The sequence below is a fragment of the Alternaria ethzedia genome, assembly GCF_023757985.1.
Source record: "Alternaria ethzedia strain BMP 0044 chromosome Unknown scaffold_61, whole genome shotgun sequence".
Classification (NCBI taxonomy): Eukaryota; Fungi; Ascomycota; class Dothideomycetes; order Pleosporales; family Pleosporaceae; genus Alternaria; species Alternaria ethzedia.
Window position 1 is genome coordinate 67,983 of NW_026056254.1, and position 20,560 is coordinate 88,542.

At 53.1% G+C, this 20,560-nt stretch overlaps 5 protein-coding genes and 1 non-coding gene across 6 annotated transcripts; 3 read left to right on the forward strand and 3 right to left on the reverse strand.

Moving 5' to 3' along the window:
• Nucleotides 1-16: 16 nt before the first annotated feature.
• J4E87_010988 (uncharacterized protein) lies at nt 17-1,526 on the forward strand (the record flags this gene model as incomplete). The annotated part of the gene is made up of 2 exons (XM_049382556.1): nt 17-1,340; nt 1,390-1,526. 2 exons carry the CDS (start codon nt 17-19, stop codon nt 1,524-1,526), a joined length of 1,461 nt encoding a protein of 486 aa, XP_049227732.1.
• Nucleotides 1,527-3,746: 2,220 nt separating this feature from the next.
• On the forward strand, nt 3,747-4,638 carry J4E87_010989 (uncharacterized protein; the record flags this gene model as incomplete). Its single annotated transcript, XM_049382557.1, has 3 exons — nt 3,747-4,110; nt 4,190-4,431; nt 4,489-4,638. 3 exons carry the CDS (start codon nt 3,747-3,749, stop codon nt 4,636-4,638), a joined length of 756 nt encoding a protein of 251 aa, XP_049227733.1.
• Nucleotides 4,639-8,433: 3,795 nt separating this feature from the next.
• J4E87_010990 (uncharacterized protein) lies at nt 8,434-9,653 on the reverse strand (the record flags this gene model as incomplete). Its single annotated transcript, XM_049382558.1, has 4 exons — nt 8,434-8,796; nt 8,852-8,931; nt 8,979-9,262; nt 9,319-9,653. 4 exons carry the CDS (start codon nt 9,651-9,653, stop codon nt 8,434-8,436), a joined length of 1,062 nt encoding a protein of 353 aa, XP_049227734.1.
• A 2,630-nt stretch (nt 9,654-12,283) lies between these two features.
• On the forward strand, nt 12,284-14,185 carry J4E87_010991 (uncharacterized protein; the record flags this gene model as incomplete). Its single annotated transcript, XM_049382559.1, has 3 exons — nt 12,284-12,513; nt 12,569-13,182; nt 13,239-14,185. The coding sequence occupies 3 exons, from the start codon at nt 12,284-12,286 to the stop codon at nt 14,183-14,185; spliced, it is 1,791 nt and encodes a 596-aa protein (XP_049227735.1).
• Nucleotides 14,186-14,887: 702 nt separating this feature from the next.
• Nucleotides 14,888-18,768, reverse strand: J4E87_010992 (uncharacterized protein; the record flags this gene model as incomplete). Its single annotated transcript, XM_049382560.1, has 4 exons — nt 14,888-16,375; nt 17,036-17,536; nt 17,583-18,532; nt 18,579-18,768. The coding sequence occupies 4 exons, from the start codon at nt 18,766-18,768 to the stop codon at nt 14,888-14,890; spliced, it is 3,129 nt and encodes a 1,042-aa protein (XP_049227736.1).
• A 463-nt stretch (nt 18,769-19,231) lies between these two features.
• On the reverse strand, nt 19,232-19,323 carry J4E87_010993. Its single transcript has one exon. It is a non-coding gene; the product is annotated as a tRNA-Glu (tRNA).
• Between the last annotated feature and the right edge of the window lie 1,237 nt (nt 19,324-20,560).

The following is a 20,560-nucleotide window of genomic DNA, read 5'->3' on the forward strand; positions in this document are numbered from 1 at the left end:
CGTAACCGACGATATCATGCCGAAAAGACAACGCGATAGCGACGACGAATCTGCTCGGAATGACGGCGTTGGGCCTAAGAGGCAACACGGGAGTGAAGTCATTACACCTGAACCGCAGCCTTCCGACCTCATCGCCGCTCTCCATGAGTTCATACAAGAAGAGCGCAGGACCAACTTCTCATTCTTATCACAGCACAGCCACTGCCACACGCATCAACATGGGCTACTTGTAGTATCTCAGGCGGATACCGAGGATATCGAAGCGGTACGTGCCATTGTTAGGCACGACACAAGTGTCCATCATGACTGGTATACCTTCACCGAGCCGCTGAGGCCGGACGGCTACACCCGTACCGTTGCGATCGATATCCCATCCGCGAAATGTGTTCCTGAAGACATGATCATCACCGAGTTTGGCAGGATCAGGAAAACCAAGCGCGACGCAGCTGCATGGATCCGCGATACGTACTGCACTGCCGAAGACGACATGTGGGCGATGAGGCTCCCGGAATCGCAGTACGAGGAGCAGCGCTTGTGGTGGGAAGGTACAGGGCAAGCTTTCCGGCTGCTGGACCTACCTCTAGAGATGCGCGAAGTCGTCTACCTACACGTCATCGGGCCAGTCGTCGTTCCGGATGTCGTTACACAGCATGGCGGCGCGGAGAAGCTTGTGCTCGGATATGGCCTGTCGTACGATAATCCCGAGCGCGTAGGGCGCAATCGAGATCCCAATATACAGCGTCCTAATATGGAGATCATGCGCGTCAGTCGCCAGGTAAAGGATGAGGCCACCCAAGTCGCCAACCGCGATACTGTGAAGCGATTCACAACGATTCGTACGCGTGGGGACGGAATTGGGCCCGCCGCGTCACCTGAAAAGATCTGGCGCCAACTCAGGCGAATAGTAACGCCTGATAACTTCCTGAAGAGGCTTCAACTCGAGATGTCTGCAACTGAGTTCTTGGCATTCGGGGGCATTTGTCCGCAACTGGGACAACCGCTTCAGAGGGGCGTTGTTCCAATTAACGTTATTTCTATGGCTGGGTTAGGAAACCTCGATATCATCGATTTTCGCTTCATTGGTCCTGAACATGAGCTTGCCAACTGCCCTTGGAAACCGCTTCATCCATGCCAAAAGAAGTGGATTGACATATTTTTTATCACCGCCTGGAGTGGTCTTGTCGCTCTCAGGAATACAAAAGGAATCAAGTATACAATGAGCGGTTGCATCAAAGATTCTACCCGGAATTACTGGACGGGGCTACTGAACGACAAGCGCAATGATCATACTGCCGGTATACGCATTCTCGAACAGGATCTTCAGATCGCCATAACGAACAGTAAGTAGCGCTATAAAGGCATGTGAAATACGTACTGACTAACAATTAGATACCTCGCTCACATGCGAATGCTCCAACCCATGTGTAGGCGGACCGCGCTTGTTCCGGGTCCAGCCACACGAAATGAGATTGATCGAAGGCATACAGGCGGAGCTGGATAAGGCATATTGGGATTTCGAGGACTGAGCTGGGTTTGCTGAATACCGAGCAGGACGCGCGGCCCATGAGCAGAGGATTAGCAACAATGAGCATTTATAACGCGCAGACACGGATCACATCTCTGCTCCTGTGACTGTATGGTTTCTCGGTCGTGCACGTCTTGCGTGCATTGTTGCCGGCGAGTGGTGTTTGGATAGCAGACCATCCATGGATCCGTGGATTAGATTTCGTGATGAACTACGTCATCATCTAGCCTCAGATGGTTAGCCGTCGAAACTGATCACGTGCCGTTCCTGAACCCGCGGCCTGTCGCGAACACCTCCGCATGACTTTCGACGCGTCCTCCGCTCGTCTCCTTCAATGGCTGAACCCGCGACCTGACCTGCGCCCCGACGCCGACATGTCACAATTTTGTCGCGTTACGCGTTACGCGATGCGCAAAGCAATGTAGTCGCCCTGCATCAGATTCGTTTCCATCAGCGAGCGCCGCACGAGGCTGCCCGGCACTTATACGCTGTGCCACGAGATGGATCCACATTGTTGTTCGAAGGCATATCCACAACAGAGAGTGGCTCAGGCGTGATCGGTGCTGCGCGCAAGTCAATTGCACGCTCGGCAATCTATGGTGATGCCGTGAGAAGTACCCAGCGCATGAGATGCGGCGCAGCAAGTGTGCAACTTACATCTTCTAGCTTGGGCGGACCTGCTCTGCCGTAGTTTGGTCTAGAAGTAGGAAGTCACTGCTTTCTACGATCTTCCCAATCTCTCAAAGGATCTCTTTTAGGCTCGCCCGAACACCTTGTCTTCTCAGCCTTGACGATGTTGGTGATAGCCTGGGCAATCTCTCGTATGCTTGCGCGGCTCTTTCTGCGGCATCTTCTAAGCTTGCCTCGTCGTAATTCAACTTTCGATATGCGACGCTGGTCTCCTTCAGAATGCTCGCATCGTCGCCCTGGCACATGCCAGTGAACGTTGGAGATGACGGAGCACTCGAAAACGCACAGCGTAAAGCTCAGGAAAGGATACCGCGCTCACACCCCCCAACTTGTTGGCAATGGTATGTTTTACCCTGATTTCAGACGCGCCGAGGATCAACAAGCTCCACGTTGCAGCCTTAGGAAAGAGCTTAGCCTTCTTGGTTTAGTGCGGCGAGCAAACATGCTGCGGCGGGCGCAGCATACGAAAGAGCTAGATAATGGTGTTCGGTTCGAGCGCATGCGCGACTTGTGTCCTCGTATCTTCGGCGAGACTTGCGTGCCATTTACCTTCTTCGAGCTGGGCTGGACTTGTTCACGAGACCTTTCCACACTGCGCAGATCTCTCCGCGGTACCGCCTAAGCCATGAGGTAGAGGGGATGCTGCTTCACACGCTCGGAGAGAGTGGCGACTATCGGCGCATCACAGGGTCTGGGAGGGCTGATCACATCCATAGCTCAGACGTCCTTCTGCACACTGTGGATGAAGAACGCGGTCATCACTTTAGCTCCACAGCGCTTGCGATGTCAAAGAAGAAGCTAGAGCACGATCCCTCACCCATTCCTCAGCAGCGCTAGTATGCTCTTGCCATCCCCTCCCTCGATCACACCCTCTGATAGGGCAACCCGGAATTCAATACTCCAATTCACGCACAATGTTCACGCCACCGATGCACGCATGCTTCTCGACCTTCCTCTGCATGTCATTCATTGGTCTTTCGGTCCGCATCCGTGGCACTTCCGTTCCCAAAACCAGGTTATTCAAGTCCGGTCTCGATCCTTGAATCGTGGTTCGTCCCGCGCGTGCAGCATGCGAGCTACATTGGTGGACCCTGACCGCTAATGATTGGACCGGCTGATGTCGTGCATGACTATGGCTTACACTCGCTTTCAGAACTTCCTCTTCGATGGAAAGATGGTATCCGGTGGGCATAAGATTATTCAGTGGCTTGCGGACTTCAGCGAGAGTTAGCGAAGCGTTGATGAGTATGGTTGGTTGCTGGCTCATGGAAAGATCTACGCGTGTCTGCGACGTCGGATTATGGTAATACGCCGCAACGACTAGTAGAAGACAGGTAAACGGAAGGGCGGAGCATCCAAATGTGACAGGTTGTTGCGAGGAGGAGTGGTCGCTTGTCGGATGTGGAGGCGAAACCATAAGAGATGGACGATCAGAGCACCAAGAAAGGTACATAAGGAACGCGCACCTGCTTCATATCCTCCTCATCCATCAACAACCCACCTCAGCTCCGACTCACATCCATCGCTCAGCATGTTGTTCTCCACTGCCGCTCTTCTTCTCCTCTCTTCGACTGCGCTCGCCGCGCCCGCTACCCTCCTACCCCGCGCCGCTCAGTGTGGCCAATACCAATCTCAGTCATCCGGCCCATACACGCTCTACACCAATGGATGGGGATTCTCTTCCGGAACCGGCTCTCAGTGCTCTCAGATTGACAGCTATAGCAGCACAGCTGGCTTAGCCTGGTCAACAACATGGTCATGGTCTGGCACGCCCAACCAAGTCAAGAGCTACACAAATGTCGAGACGGGCTTTACGAAGAAGCAAATCGGTACTTACACAAGTATGCCGACGACGTGGAAGTGGAGTTACACTGGAACCGATCTGCGGGTCAATGGTATGCTTCTCATGTCTCTTCTCATGCACTCTCTTCGTTTCTGGGATATGTAGGCTAACCTCGATGTGCTATCTCGCAGTGGCCTACGACACCTTCCTCGGCGCATCAGCCAGCGGCACCAATCTCTTCGAAGTCATGGTCTGGCTCGGTGTCTACGGCGGCGTATCACCCTTGTCCGCAAACGGATATCCATTCACGCCCATCGCGACCGTCACTATTGGCGGTCAGATCTTCGATCTCGCATACGGTCTAAACGGTTCGGTCAAGGTATACAGTTTTGTTGCTCGTGGTGGACGGGCGACGAACTTCAGCGCCGACTTGGTACGTTGCATGAGTCTACTTTGTGGGGATGATAGGGAAGCTAATGCGTCGATGTAGAACCTGTTCTTCCAGTACTTGTTGGCAAACTACGGGAGCAATGGTTTCACGAGTAGTTTGTATCTGCAGGTCGTGCAGGCGGGTACGGAGGTGTTCACTGGAAGCAATGCGAAGATGACTACGACGGCGTACTCTATCGCTATTAACTAAATGATAAGGTATCGCATACCGCGTAGCACGTTACAAGGCTACTCGGGAGTACTGTCTCAGTCGTTAACGTTGAGCAGATGTAAGGACAAGCAAACGTGCAATCCGAGAAGTATTTGTAATTCAATGCGCTCACTGCAAGAAGGCTATGCCTGTCGTCCTTTATCTATCCATAAAAAATTGTCAAAGTGTTGTACAAACTGGCAAAGCGTTGCCCATGACCCAAATGCGAATACCATCGCTGCCAGTACAAGCGCTTCCAAAACGCCGATTCGCCATGCCCATGTGCGAGCCCGTTGCGCCTGTCGTGCCCCTCATTTTGCGTCCCAAGCCTCCAGGGCTGTGCCCCTCAGCCCCTCACGTCAATCTCACCAGGATATGACAGCACCCCGGTCTCGCCTTCGAAACCCGCACCAATGCTCAGAAGGTCGACCCTGAACCTCTCAGTATCGCTCTGAACCCTCGACCGAGGCTCCGCAAGCTCGTAGTCATCCATGCGCGATGCATTGCATGAACCGTCCACCGATCTCACAGACGAAGCCAGCTCATCGCCCATGACATCTTGCGCGCGATAATAACGCTGTCGCACCCAGTGGAAATAGACGGCCAGCGCGTCGCGATGACTCGGGATGCCAATGGAAGCGAGGGAGCGCCGGAACGGGAGCTTGACGGCGTAGGGATAGGCTGGGAACGGGTGGGTCAGCTGAGAGATCGAGAAAGTTGGGAAGTCCATTAGGACATGTTGCGAATATTTCGGTACGCTAAACCGAAAGAAGTATGGCGGGCTGAGCCGAGGCGCAGCTCGCTGGTGGTGTCGGAGAAGGAAAGACGTCGGAGGTGCGAACGGGACGGTAAGCTGACTTACTGTTGCGAGACATGGTCCACGATGGCGGGTATCTCGTATGGAGTTTGGATGCGGTTGGGCGTTGAGGTAAAGAAGTTGGGCGGTACTCGAGTGTAGTCAGGTGGATGAACGAACGATGTCTGAGTGAGAATGTGTTGAGTGTTCGAGTTTATGTAGTCTCTTCTCGGGATAGAGTACCAAGGTGGAATGAGTGTCGAGAGAGGATTCGATGTACAAGGCGACTATATAGTATTGATGTGCAAGGTGAGAACGAGGTTGGCAAGTGAGCAAGTCAGTATATCCGCAGAAATGAGCAAGAAGGTATTGCGCATACGCGTCCATGGCACACTTATGACTGTCACAGCGGCCGTCTTCACGACCACGTTGAAGCCTCACGACCAAGGCATATGCCCTTTCCCGATCGAGCAGCTAACAAGAGCCAAGACGTTGTCCTGGGGTAGGTTCGCCAAGGTAACCACCGGCAAAAGCGTCATAACTGCTACAAAGGGGAACTCATCTCAGCTGCGATGGCCGTGAGCCCTGCACGAAGATTGGGTAGTTTGGCGGAAGCGAGAGGAATGCGACTCCTGATAGGCGTGAGCGAGGGTCGGGCGTGGTGATGTTGCCGAGCCGCGTGTTGCGACCGTCTGGCAGCCCGTTTCAAAACTTCACCGGCCGGGCGCTGCAGGAGAAAACGCACGAGATCGGGGGGCTGAATCTTGACATCGTCGGCTGCTGCGCGTCGCCAACTCCTTTGATGTGCATAGCACGTACGTTAATGGGTCGTCGAGCAGAGAACGCGTGGGCCCTGGAGAAGAGCTCCAGCCCCGCGCTTGCCGCTGGGCCAGCGACTCGAGGCTCTCAGCGTGCGTCTGACAGCGTCACTAGTCAGGGCCGGCCAACGAAGTCTGCTTCATCCGCCCCCATTGCTATCACGGCGTCTTACCATCTCGCTTTGCGCGACTTCAAGCCAGGAGTTGGGTACACGCAAGCGCGCCAAGCGTGGTGAGTGAATTTGACAGCACGTACACACCTCAGTAAGGACAAGCAACGCCCAGGGATGGCTGACTGACAGCAGGGGCCACTTGCTCAAGCAACCCATGCTCATACTTTCTTTTTTTCTCGTACTTTGACCGTGTAACCTCAGCATTCTGCAGCTTCTGGGTCTTTCTTGGTCATCGTATGCAATCTGCACGCGCAGCCGCGTCAGGATCCCAGAGACAAAAGGCACTCGTCCCGATCGGCGGATGAAATGCCATTCCGTCTCATCGAACGAGGTATACGTAGATGCTGGGCGCGAGTAGCGCAGGCTGTAAGGCTCACCGCACTAGCCACAAGCCAGACCATAAGAGGAACAGAGTTTGCTGATCGGTGTAAGATGTGCCACAGCGTTCCTGGAGTAGCAGTGGGCCCAGGCCTAACCGGGGGAACTCTTGGGATGTCAAAAAGCCTATTCGATAACACGGGCCAGGTGCGCACGACGTGACTTCACGCTGTCGCATTCGCATGCGGCCCCCAAAAGCCAACAGCTGGGTACGCGTCGTGTTACGGCATGCGAATGCCTTCAACATTGGTAATGCTACTCGACCGAAACTTTTCCGACCTTCAGCGTGCCAGTAATATGCGATGGTATGACGAGGGTTTGTCATTCATGTCGACACTTGGGCAATGCGCACGACAGTATGCATAATCCTTCCAATCGCTTATCAAGCGAGTTGGAAAGGTAACCACCTCCATGGGCATGAGCAGAGACATATGACCGTCGATCGGGTGCGTGTGTAGTCGAGCGGGCTTGTGGGAGAATTTCTCAGCAAGATCTGACCAAGCCTCCTACTTTCCCTGCATTACAAATTGAGCAGGTGCAACCATCCGCCTGCGTCCTGCGTCCTGCGTTATCGACGTGGTGCAAAGCTGGAGATCGCTGTACCATATTTGAGATACCGAATGCACTGCGGTCAGCCGTTTTGCGAACAACGCCTCGGCCGAGTCGGCTCCTCCATCACTGACCCAGGGTAAGTACAACAAAGCGCTACAAGCGCCAGTGACGTGGAAGGGTCTGTTTTATCATCGTAAAGTTGTCGCATATACGGCAATATCAACCCAGGGTCGTCATATGTCCGGTGTCCAAATTGCGATGCGGCCATAGTCCAGGCGGCAGCAGCTGCGAGGAAACTCTGGTCCAAGACAAAACCCAGGTATGCAGCTCCCTCCATTTCTTGCACGTTTCTCGTTCTCATTCGCTCCGTGTCTATTCAGCGCATGCACGATTGTCAAAGCCTACCCGTCGCTGGCTTTGATGTGTAATACCATCCCACCCCTGCTGACCGTTTACACAAGACAGCTCCAGGAACACCGACAAATCCACTCGACCGCTGCAGCATTCGCACGTTCCTCTTTCCTATTCGCTGAATGTTTGTCAGCCCAAATGCATGCGTTCTGTACTCCATATATGCAGCAATCCTTGTCTTCAGAAGAGGTTGCTGCATGACCGGTCAGCGCGACAGAGCACCGGACAGATCTTGAAACATATACGAAGTGGAAAACTTTCTCATGTGGCTGCGCAAGCCACTGATATCCGTGCGACACGAAAGAGATCCGAATGAACGGTTGGTGCAGACTGCGGTCGTCTTGTTGAGGTTGGCAGGTGCACAGCCTCGATGCGGCTCTGCAAGCTGACTGATGGATGCACTCTGGCGAGCGACGGGACGGTGGAGTGCACGCCGCATCCACGGACGAAGGAACGGTTATTGCATGCTCTGACCAAACGGTGCAAAATGTCCATGCATCACTCCTGGGCAACGGGCGCTTTCATAATCAGTGATTTTTTATGGCCGTCGAGCACATCAGTCTAACTTCTCGTGGAGAGGCCTTGTTGCGACAGCCGCTCTAGCCATTATGCACCATTCTATCAACCTCTAGACGCGTCGAAGGCTGAACGATCTTACACCCAACACTCAAGCATCCACATTCCAAGGGTAATTCTGCTTAACCCAAATGATATCCATCTCACTCGGCTTCGTAGCGCGTTCCAGCAGCCCAAGCCCCTCGCCATGATCGTTCCAGTCGAGGTAGGCCTGGATGGGACAGTTCACACCGTTGTCATTGCAATCTGCCTTTGCATAGCCGTTACGGCTAGGATAGTGCATGACGCTCGCGAGGTCGTAGCCAGAGGCAGCTTGGATGGGCCAGCCGGGCTCCACAAAGTTCTTGATGAAAGCGACGCAGGTGCATTGGTATTTCAGGGCGCGGTACATGGATAGGCAGAGGCCGTCTTCGGTGATGCGGTCACCTTCCGCCTGACGGGCGCGGTGCCAGCACTGGGTTGGTGATGTTAGTATGCAGTATGTGTCAGTGATAGCGGTAGCCACTTACGTCTTCCCAGTCAGCAAGTTGCTTGTATTGTACTTTGATGTACTTTTCGCGGTCGTTGCGGTTGTGTTCATGCGCCATACCTTGTGATTGTTAGCATCGTCGTCTGCGGTCGCTGGTGATGTCTTACCCAGTACGTGACCAAGCTCGTGCAGAACACCGCCGAGCGTAAAGCCATCGGCGAGGCGAACCAGATTCTGCCACGGCTTTCCGTTTTGCGTCAGGCCCACAGCGGCACCCCAGCCAGCGCCGTCGGTGAATTCGATGGCCACAGTGTCATGAGGTATACCTGCGTTCCAGCCATCTCGGTATTTCTTGACGGGTGCACAGTACATTGGCTTTCCATCGCTGGTCAAGCGCTCTTTGAAGCTGATAGCGTGGCCGGAGTCTTTACCCGCAGCGCCGCCAAGATACCTAGAGTGGTCAGTTCGACACTCATCACATCTCATTATAGATGTGCTCTTGCTTACTCAACCCACTTCGCCATACCACTCTCAGTGATGTGGCGGATATTGTGGCGATCCCACTCCTGTGTGAAGCAGTATGGAATAACGACATTGTTGGTCGAGTCGCGTGGCCAACGAATTGGTCCAGGGCTCGAGCCCCAGGCGTCGGTAGCACCTTGGCCGTTCTGACCAGACATCGTCTCAAGTTCCTCGAAGTACTCCGCCCAATCAGTTACTTTAGTACCATTTTCGAAAGTGGGCGAGGGAGTGCCGCAGAAGGGACCATAGTTGGGGACTGGTTCGTTGATAGCGACTGCGACCGCAAGTGCGGCGAGTTGTAGAAGGAAGAACAGAAACATTTTCGCGTGTAGCCAGCTCGTTGTGGGCAGAGGTGGAAGCACTTATAACGCGGTCAGGAGAAGAGCAAGTCGCAGCCTGGAGGCCAAGAAAACTCCACCACGCGCAATCGTGGTACGTGCAGGTGAGCAAACACTCGACTGCGAGCTAGTAGTGGTAGGAGTGATCGTAAATTTGTACGATGACGTATCCGCATATGAGGAATGCGAGCACATTCCTGAGAACGGCGGCGTGAACCGTGACCGTACCAAGTAATTTCTCATTCTTCTTGTTGTACTCCCGATGTAGAGAAGAGAGATGCACGAGCTAGTGTTGGGACTATTGCGATTTCTCGAATGTAACAAGAAGTCTGTCCGTATCACAGTGATGCAGCTCTTTCTGCCTCAGGCATACAACAGTACGACCGATGCACCATAACGGAATGCAGCGCTTTGAGAGAGACACGGAATAGATGAAGCGGAGGTAGTTGGTAGCCAACCTTGGAATGTGTTCACCACCATCGGTAGCTCGTCTGTACTGCAGGTGAAGCAGGTTTGAGATCCAGTGTGCGACAACGACGGTACTAGAGATGAGAAGATGTGATCGGTGCCTCTGATCTGAATTGACAAACCGTACGATGAAGGTGCACATTGATGAGTATAGTATCTTCGGCTGCAGCTTGCGATTCATTTAATTTGGCAAGTCGATGCTCGATTGACCCGGTTGCGGGACAGATTGTTGTACCGAGCGTGGATAGTCTTTCGCTGTTCTCGCGCGAGCATTCGAGGTTGTGACACGAGATACATCGAGACATGATATGATCGCATCCCCAGAGGGATGTTAGTAAATTACTAGATGCCGTAGAAGAGTGAAAGAAGGAGCTGGCGCGTCTTCGTTGCCCTAAGAGTCGAAGCTAGCCAGCCTTGGAAGCCACACGTGAGCGGACCCCCTCATCATTCCCAGTTCCGATCCCGCATTCCGAGGTCACTCCGTAACACGCCATCAATCACGAAACATCCAACACAGAATAGACTACTGCATTGCCTATTGCAAACTAGAAACAATCGCTTTTTGAGACTGTACCGTACTGCCGTGGGATGGGTTCCACTAGCATCAACCCTTGAATACAACTGGACCCGTTTCCTTCCGATGCTATCACGTGAAAAGCGCATTCCTAGGTACCTACATCGAAGTGTAGATGTCAGGGAAGCTGTAGGTACAACGGCGTACCAAATATCTGAGAGAATCTTTATCTTGACCTAAGCAGCTGCAAACGTTGTGTCTGCTATTCGCATGACAGCAGCTCCTACATTCGCATAACTCAGCAATTGCGTGTGCTGAGGTCACAGAATCTGTGTTAGGCATGCATGGCTTTGACCTTTGACAACTCGTGTGCTATAGATAACGTCTATGGGGTTGTTCCCGTCGACGACTTCTAAGTAAAGCAGTATATCGTGCGACCTATATCCTAATGGCTGTTCATATGCTGCGCAGCGGAGTCATGTCCGTACGGGTCGACCACAGTCATGACGCGGCTTCAACGCGCTCGTCGCCGCAGCCGTGTACCTGAAAATCCCTCATACGAATACCCACAGTTTTGAAGGAAAACACTTCTTCCAGACTGTACCGCTTTAAGTGCATTCTCGGACGCCACGAAAGATTAGGAGAGGGAAGCGACAGAACATCGTGGCGACCAGGAGACAGTGGGGCATTGGTGATAGTGGCTGCGTCTCCAATACCACAACGGCCCCTCACGACCCTGCAGGACCCGACTCTTCATTCCATGCCCCACCGTCTAACGCGGAAGGTGGCCAGTTCCTGTCAAATGGCCGCTTCAGCCGAGCTAGATGCGATGATCTGATAAGATTAGATGTCATCGTGACCAGCAAGACCGGCTAGCGCCGCTTCCTAGCTGTCATGAGGGGAGAGCTCTTTCCCAACAACATCCACCTCATGATCCTGCAACAGCACTACGAAAGCCACATGTCTCCATTAAAACAGCCACAAGCAAAGATTTGGACGCGAAGAAGTTTCTGCTCATGCTCGTGAACAGTCGGGCCTCTTCACAATGGAGTTCCCACGCTGGCTGCTAGTGTCGCCAGCTAGAAGACGCCAGGAACGGCGCGAAACTGGATCATGCAACCACGACGCGCTTGTTCAACGAGGATGCTCTTCCTCGTACGGTTCCATCCACAAGGCGAGACCCTCAGGTTGGTCCCGCACGGAATTGAAGCTTCGGCGCACACTGCTCGTTTCGATGAGCCGGGAGCTCCATCCGCCACTGACAACCCGGGCCAAGACCTTGGCAATGCAGAGTTGCGGCACAGCCAAGACGAGCCAGCAATCAGCTCACAGCGAGATTGGATCTTATCTGATCATCTAGCACTTATCTGATCATCTAGCCGCGCCTAATGCTCTCTGGGCATACGAGATACCTGCACAGTGGGAGATGATCCCAAGCCACCGGGTGGGATACACATGGCAAATTTTTCAGACGCTGTAACTGCGCTGACATTCCCTGTCCGGTCTTCGGAGAGTGGGCCGAGGGTATACTTAAGTATGGCAGCGCTGCCTGTGTTACGATCGTCGCTCACCTGCATCCCAATTTCATACCCTGCCCTGCCCGGCACTTTTCCGGCATCCTTGTTTTGCCATGTCGAACCTGGCTGCGACTGACGCCGTGCGACCTGTAGAGGGCTTTGGTCGTCCCTCAAGAGATATCGACATGGAGAAGAATGGCGATCAAGCTTTCAATGCCCACGAGACTGGCAGCGATGGAGAGACCAAGTCTGTCGAATCGGAAACCTTCCAGAACGGTGTCCAGCGGGTGCGCGCAATCACTGAGATTTGGAGCACGAAGACGTTGATTACGATGCTGGTCTTGTATGTTTCAATACCGCTCAAACCGCGAAACTCAAAGACTGACCTGTCCGTGTAGCATTTACCTTATCGAGTTTGTCGCTTTCCTGCAGAATGGCATTGACGCCGCGCTCAACCCCTTCATCACTTCGGCATTCGGTACACACGGTCTCCTGAACGTCGGAAGCGTAATGGCAACTGCGCTCGGTGGCTGCCTTCCTCTCGTCATTGCCAAGGTCATCGATATCTTTGGTCGCGTGGAGGGTTTCTTCTTCATGCTGCTCGTCGTCGTCGCCGGTATGGCTATGAAGGCCGCCTGCACCAACGTACAGACCTACATCGCCGGTCACGTCCTCTACTGGGCTGGTCACATTGGTGTTTTATTTGTTGCCGACATCATGGCCGCGGATTGCACCAGCCTAACGAACCGCATGATCATCTTCACCCTCAACGGAACTCCTCGTATCGCAAGCACTTTCGCCGCACCTGTGATCGCCGACATGTTCTACTACCAGAACAGCTGGCGATGGGCTTTCGGTGCATTCATTATCATCTTCGTCGGTTGCTGCGCTCCCGCGTTGGTGCTCATGATGATCATGTACCGCAAGGCTAGGTTGGCTGGTCTCGTCAAGAACGTAAAGTCGGATCGTAACTTCCTCCAATCGCTGTGGTACTACGCCGTACAATTCGACAGTAAGCTACACACTCATCTCAAGGTTTACCCGTATAGCTACTAACGCGCGACCCAGTCCTTGGCATTGTCCTCATCATGTGCGCGTGGAGTCTCTTTGTTCTGCCTTTCAGTCTCGTCGCCTACGCGCCCCAGGGCTGGAACACCCCGTATATCATCGCCTGCATCGTCCTCGGACTCTGCCTCTTCCCCGTCTTCTACATCTGGGAAGCCAAGTTTGCGCCCGTCCAATTCCTACCCTGGAAGTACCTCAAGAACGGCACCATCATTGGCTCCTGCCTGCTTTACTGCGTCATGTTCCTGTCCGTCTTCTGCTGGAACGGATACTTCTACTCCTACTTGCTCGTCGTACACAGGCAAAGCATTCCCCACGCTGGATATATCCTCAACGCTTTCTCGCTTACCTCGTCGACATTCAGTCCGCTCATCGCATGGTGGATTCACAAATCCGGTAATTTCAAGTGGACGGCCTACACTGGTGTACCCATTGTTCTCCTCGGTACTGCTCTCCTGATCCCCTTCCGAAACCCTTCCACCAACCCCGGTGTTCTCGCCTTCACTCAAGTACTCGTCGGTCTCGGTACGGCTTTCTTCGCCACCTGCGCCCAGCTCGCCGTCATGGTTCCCGTCACTCACCAAGAAATCGCCGTCGTCAACGCCGTTTGGGGTCTCTTTGGCAGCTTCGGTTCATCCATCGGATATGCCATCGCCGGTGGCATGTGGAACAACATCCTCCCTGGACAGTTACTCATGCGCCTGCCCGAGGAAAGCAAGCCCGAATACAGGGCGATTTTCGGAAACATCACCTTGCAGCAATCGTTCCTCGATGGTACGCCAGAGCGCGATGCCGTTGTCGGTGCCTATGCCGATGTGCAACGCAAGATGGTCATCACTGGTGCGTGCTTTGTACCACTGTGCTTGGCTAGCATCTACATTTGGAAGAACATCAACGTCAAGAAGCTTGAGGAGGAGAATGGCAAGCAGACTAAGGGTAACGTCTTCTAAGCGGTATACTGTTCGCTGTATGATGTGCTCAGCGTAGTCTGCCGCAGGGAACGTGTTCTTAACGGCAGGCTCATTGCTCTATATACCCACATTGCCAAGGTGATGTAATATAATACTATCGTTTATACGTTCTATCTTCCCCTCGCAAGACTTTTCGTGTCTGCCGCTCTGCATGTAGTAGATGATGTCATTATTGCAGCTTCAGCTGTATACTGAGATTGATTCAAAGCTTCAATCAGCCTAGTGAGCTGTGCTTGTATCCGTTCAAAGGATGTTAAGACATTACTATCAAAGTAAGGTGAAGATGAGGGTAGGCGCGTAGGAAACAAGGAGCACGGGGCAAGTAGCAAAGGAAGAAGAGCTTCTCTTATGATATTTGGTAGACAGGATGCTAACAAATGCGCGTTGCGCAAGATGTACAACTAAGTTCATATGCGCTAAAGCCGTAGCCCCTTTGATACCTACTGACAACGCCAATATGACGGTCGCGGATGATCCCAGTCCATGCAATCGAATCGATCGAATTCCTCAGGATCGAAGTCGTAATCATAAACATCCTTAGCACCAGGCTGAAAATTCGGATCCTGGCCCTCAAGATACGGGCCCCGGACGTTCCACCAATCGCAAGGTATTTCGCACTTGCATACCGGGGGCCTACGTGAGTCGTTAGCAACGTCAACACCATTTTTCAGGGTGGGTTACCTACAGTCTTTGCCACGGCGTAGCCTGTATCCGTGCGATTGATCCAGCCTTGGAATCACTCCGTTTGTCTAGAGTACTAAGAGCAAAGTTGAACTCCCACATCATTCGTATCCGTCTCTTAACATGACCAGAGAACGTGACTCGGGGTATATGTCTGATATCCGCCCACGCCAGTGTGAAGAACCAGTGAACGAAGACCTTCTGACACGAGACTACTTTGGTACCCCTACTCCCTGCGATATTCAGCCAAGGGTCCAATGACCTCCACGTATTACCAGGACCAATCCGTATAGGCGGACGGGTGGTGAAGTGGAGATGTAGATGGAACAACGTTGGTATCTCGCGCAGTTGTGCGATTGCGGGTGTCATCTCGTTGTCCAATTCGACGAAACCCTGATGACGTTCGCACTTTAGGCCGAGGAAGCGGAAGTAATCCGACGTGGAGAGGTTGAGCTCGATACGACGCATAGCATGGTAGGGGATGAAGACATGAGGATAAGTGGGGCATATGGAAGGGTGATGATACCCGTTGAGCAGTGCTGTCGTGCGCTCCCATGTTGCCTTTCTGACTTCATAACAGATTTTCTGACAGGTGAGAGCAAGTATGTTCGGTTGGATTTGGTATTCGCTTTCGCCAACACCGACTTTTCCAAAGCGATGTATGTCTACGCAGCGGCGCTTGGGGCGCGACAATCTGACATGCTGGTTTCCGTCGGAGTCGCCCTTGCTCAGCGACAAACATATGTAGGGGCCGATGGCTTGATCGTATACGAGGTATCGGAGTTCTTCGGGAAGGTCGAGGAACTGGAAAGCTTGGCCGTTGGACTTCCACCAGTCGGCCATTGTAAGAGGAGCGGGGTTGAGTGACTCAAGATCTTCGGCCATCCAAGTGAGAAACGGTGTCCAACGGGGGTGTACATCAATCTCCAGAGCGATTTCATGAGTAAGTCTTGGAGGCTCTGCGGACTCTGACTCGTGGCGGTCGGCTTTTTTCCTGGAAGGGCCCCCCAGAGGGTGGTCTGTAAGGTCATGCTTGCTATATGAGGATATGTCCTGCTCTAATAGGTTCAAACATACGTTAACATTGGCCGTCTTTTTCCAGAATTCGAAGTCGGTGCGGTGCCGATGACGGATGCACGCTGCCACTGCGTGCTTTAGAGACTCTTTCTTTGAATCGTCAGGCTCATCTTCCAGATGAGAGGCAATTCCATAGCATCGAGTCAACCATTCTTGCAACGTGAGCCACTCGTCTTCTTGATTGATCTGCGGGTGTGGTGTTTGCTCCGCGAGCAGTGTAGACTTCAAAGACTGTCTCCGTACACCGAGGAGTATATCCTCTGCCCCAGGTTGGATGAGTCGTATGGGAGTCGATGATGACGTGGAAGCTGTTGAGCGGTCGACTCGCAGTCCTATCGAGTTCAACCTGAACCTCAGACTCTTTTGTTGCTGGTCCTTGATGTACGTCTCAATCTCGGTAATAGTGTCGGTCTAGACTCGTTGTCAGCATAGCCACTTTTACGCATGATCCTCAAGCTAGCGTACGATCAGAGTGCGCAAAGTTCTCCGTTCCTTCATCGCAGCGATCTGCGTGGGTCTGGACTTGGGCGGAGGTTTAGGAGCCATTGCGGCTTTGCTCGGTGGATTGTACGGGTATTGGTGTACTTGTCGAGAAGCTGGTACCGAAAGTAAAGCAGGTGGGGGCCGTGCTCCGCAAACGAGTGTACCAATGGGTGTCAGTAAATTGTTAGTTTTGCATATCCGACGAAATAAAGACAGACATGGGGCCAGTGCGACCGTGCACGGGGTACCGAGGGAGATGAAAGCTCGTAATTAAATGTTGTTGCGGCGCGGTTGAAAACGAATACGCCAGTATTTCATTGTGTGGTTGTTTGGGTATCGAAAACGTGGTAGCGCAAACGAGGCGGGACTGAGTGCCCAAACCTCAGTGTCGTCCAGTTTGCTGCTTCTTGGTTGATAGCAAGCGGCCTCGAGATTCCTGAGGAAATACTATTAATTTCCTCTTCAGTCTTCAGGCTCGGTCTCGCTATCAGGCGCAGGAGAAAGCGACGAACCCGAACCAAAAGAGAGCAGTGCGGATTCCTTCACTCTTGTCGACTGCGGAGTTTTACCATGAGCCATCTCCAATACCTCAAGCAATCCCAACAGCCTGTCCGAGCTTTCCTGTAGCAGCTTCTTCGCTTGCTCTTCTTCCTCAGCGTTGCCTCTCTTGCCTTTACCCGTACCATATACACTACGTCGCGCTTGGATACCAGCCTCCATAGCCTTGCGAAGAGCTGGATTAGGAGCAAGAGCATTGTTCTTCATCATGTGCATGAACAACTGTTCCAGTATGAGTGAGATCTTGGTGTTTGCTGCAAAGCTTTGCGTTGTTCCTTTCAGTGGAAGAAGAGTCTTTTCGAAATCCTGTTGAGTAGGGTCTCGGAGAAAGAAGCTCGGTGGCTTGCTGGCTATCATACCATGTAGAAGGTTCGCGGTGAAGGCGACTCGAATGTCGTCGGGTAGCTTCATCGTAGACAAAAGCACCTGAAAGGTCATAGTCGGGACCTGACTGAACTCTTCCAAGATGTTGTCGCAGAGGTCATATATCCGGGTGAAGAGTTCCGGTAGCTCCACGGCCACTTCGGCGAGCTGTTTGTTGTTAGTTGTCGTCGACTCCGACCAAAAAGGTACCTACGAGTGCTATGAGACGCTGCCGCAGCTCGATCGCGTCCTGTCCGCCAAGGCGCTCTATGGCGTCGTGTACGTTCCTAATCCCTTTGTCGCTGGTTTCCGAAGACGTGTCGTCGCCACTCTCATCCCCGCCGTTGTCCGATGGGTCCTGCATATCTTCGTCGCTACCATAATCCGCCAACTCCCCAGTCTCGAAGTCAACCTCACCCACTGGCTGGTCTTCATTTCTTTTACGTCTCGGCTCTGCTGTCTCCCTCTCCCAGACTTCCGGGTAGTCTTTGAGCGAGTCGGGTGTCGCCGTTGCGAGTACAGCTCTGATGATCCGGCGCCTCTTTGCACGATTCATTGCTGTCTCGTCGCCGGCTATGTAGTGCCAAAGGAGACTCTGCTGGACGGTTGTCTCGTCGCTCGCTCCCTCTTGGTTGCTTTGCTTGACGCAGACATCCCAATCGGCTTCGAGGAAGTCGAGCATGACCCTCAGCCACAGTTTCCACCGACTCCACCGTTTCTTGTGCTTTATCGCGCAATTGAACGCCCATCCCACAGCATGCCAGAAGTCGTCTGCGCGATACCACAGGCTCTTCTCGTTGGCAGCCTCGCCCGCTATTCGCTTGATGTCGCTGCTCAGCTGGGGTGATAAGCTTGCACTAGCCCTGTAGCTGGGGGCGCTCCTCCTGTTGCGCTCTCTTGGGAACATGAACGCTTTCCTTATAGTCGGGTATGCGGGGTCGTCTATCGTCGTGTGCACGCACTGCAGATATCGTAGCGCAGCATCGGAGCCTTTGGTTGCGTCTCGCGATTGCGCTTTGGTGGTGAATCTAGGGTCGGCGACCATGGAAGAGGCGAAGGCGATGTATGCCGGCGGTGCGAGAAAGCCTATGTATGGCTGCGCGGGTCTCGATATGCTTGTGCCCGCGGCGAGGAGGCTGTAGAGGAAGTCATACCCGCTGGCATCTAGTCAGTGTAAGCTTAATAATTCGCAACAGTTGGTGTCGCATACATTGGCCGCCCTCGAGGTAGGCTTTGGCATGGTTGGTGAGCTCGTAAGACGCTTGCTTGGTTGGCCGGCGTTGCTTGTGGCGTGGTCGTGCGCTTACAGCTTCGAGCGCAGCAGATCGCACATGGCCATTAGTACGTGCGGAAGGGTTTGATGTCTTCGAGCCAGAAGCTGGTGTTGCGAGTTTCGCCATGAACGCGATAGTTGTGCTGGGGTGTTAGTGTGGGGGAGTTGCTGCAAGGCCAGACGCGCCCGCGCCGAAGCGCGCTTTCACGTGGCAGGCGATGGCATCCATGGATCACTACATGGCCTCAGCGTCCGTCTTTGCGTAGACTCGAGCCTTACGACAGATGTGAACATGCAAAAAAGAGTTGAAGGGTACTCACAGATTATACGTAATATAGCATCTGACTGTCTTGAGTTTTGAGCTGCGGGCAAAAAGAAGTATTGGCAAAAAGAACGATGTGTGTCCGGTACCGAACCAACTGGGCAGCTGGCATCAGCGTCCATCTCGAGCTGCGGAAGGCGCAGATTCAGGCTTCACAACACATCTCAACATGTAACAGAATACTACAATGGAAGGGAACATTGCTAGCATTATTCTATGAGGTGGGCAAAAAGACAAAGACAAAAAGACTGGCAAAAAGATCGTTTTTTTCCGGTACCGGGAATCGAACCCGGCTCTCGTCGGAAGCTGACACGATTGACTCATGAAAGCGACGGATGCTAGCCGATACACCATACCGGACTTTGATGGAAGTTAAAGAAAACTTATCGTTCATATTGTCATAGTGTTGGAAGAAGGCTGACGCGAGGCAGCAACACCAACGGGGCTACGTGTCCACTCACAGACAGGCTCACCTTGGCTTGCGCTAGATGTACTAGCAGGCTAATGTTCTAGTGTCTTTTGCGTAGCTACAGACAGTGGCGCAGGCTGGCATACAACCAGTCATCATGCCACAAGAGACAAGTGGAGTTTCGAAGATGGCACATAACACGAGCAGTGTGTTGCGCAGCCTTCTTTCGGCTGGCTTCAATCGATCATTATTTGAAGTGGCGTTCGCCGGAGCCCCGGTGCTTGCAGATTCCGTCAGAGCTCGGCAAACCTCAGCGCGCCGCCCGTGATTAGAACCCATCACCACCATCAGGTGTCACAATCATCCATTGCAGGGTTGCTCAGCACGCCTCATCCAACATTCAGAGACTCAGCATTGCGTAATCTGGTGCCAATTTCCTTGAAGGAAGAATAGCATGCATTCTTAACACAGATAGGCATCTACCCAACTACCTCGGTACCTAGGTACCTAAGGGTGACAGCAACTATCGCGTTGTATAAGGAATATGAGAGGGTGGGAGTATACGTTACCTTCAAGACTATCCACTTGTTAAGATTCAATGGTATGTATGCTGCAACCTGCAGATTCCGACACGAAGACTACCTAGCCACTACCGATGCTCGAACAGTATCTTGTTTTTGTTCTTTCGATAACCTAGGGCCTTTCTTTTGGTCGCTCTGTCGCTTGCGGTTCGCAGTAGCGTTGTCGGTGCGATCCTCGTTCGCCTGAGTGGTGTTGGCTGTCGCTCGACGCGCTCGCGCTCGCTGATATCGCCTCATATATCCTACTGGCTGTATGGCTCCCTCCCACAGCTGCGTGTCACTGAGACCTCGTGGTCTTGGTGGTGGCGTGGGCGGTGGTGCATCGCGGCGAGCAGCCAGACTGGCCATCGTGTAGGAGAACGACAAAGCTCACTTGGTCGATGTTGAGCTCACCTGTCGCGATACTGGTGCAGTCGCCCGATATTGGCTGCGCTCAAGGACGTTGATCTGAAAGGCCAAGGTGTCAAGGTGACAGTGAAAGGTTGATAAATGGGTAGGGAAGGAATAGAAGTAGCCCACGGCGCTTTGACCACTGGCCCCACCATTCTTGTACACGCATCTACACCACCCACGTGTGTATAAAGGCAGGTGAAGGCAGAAACTTCTA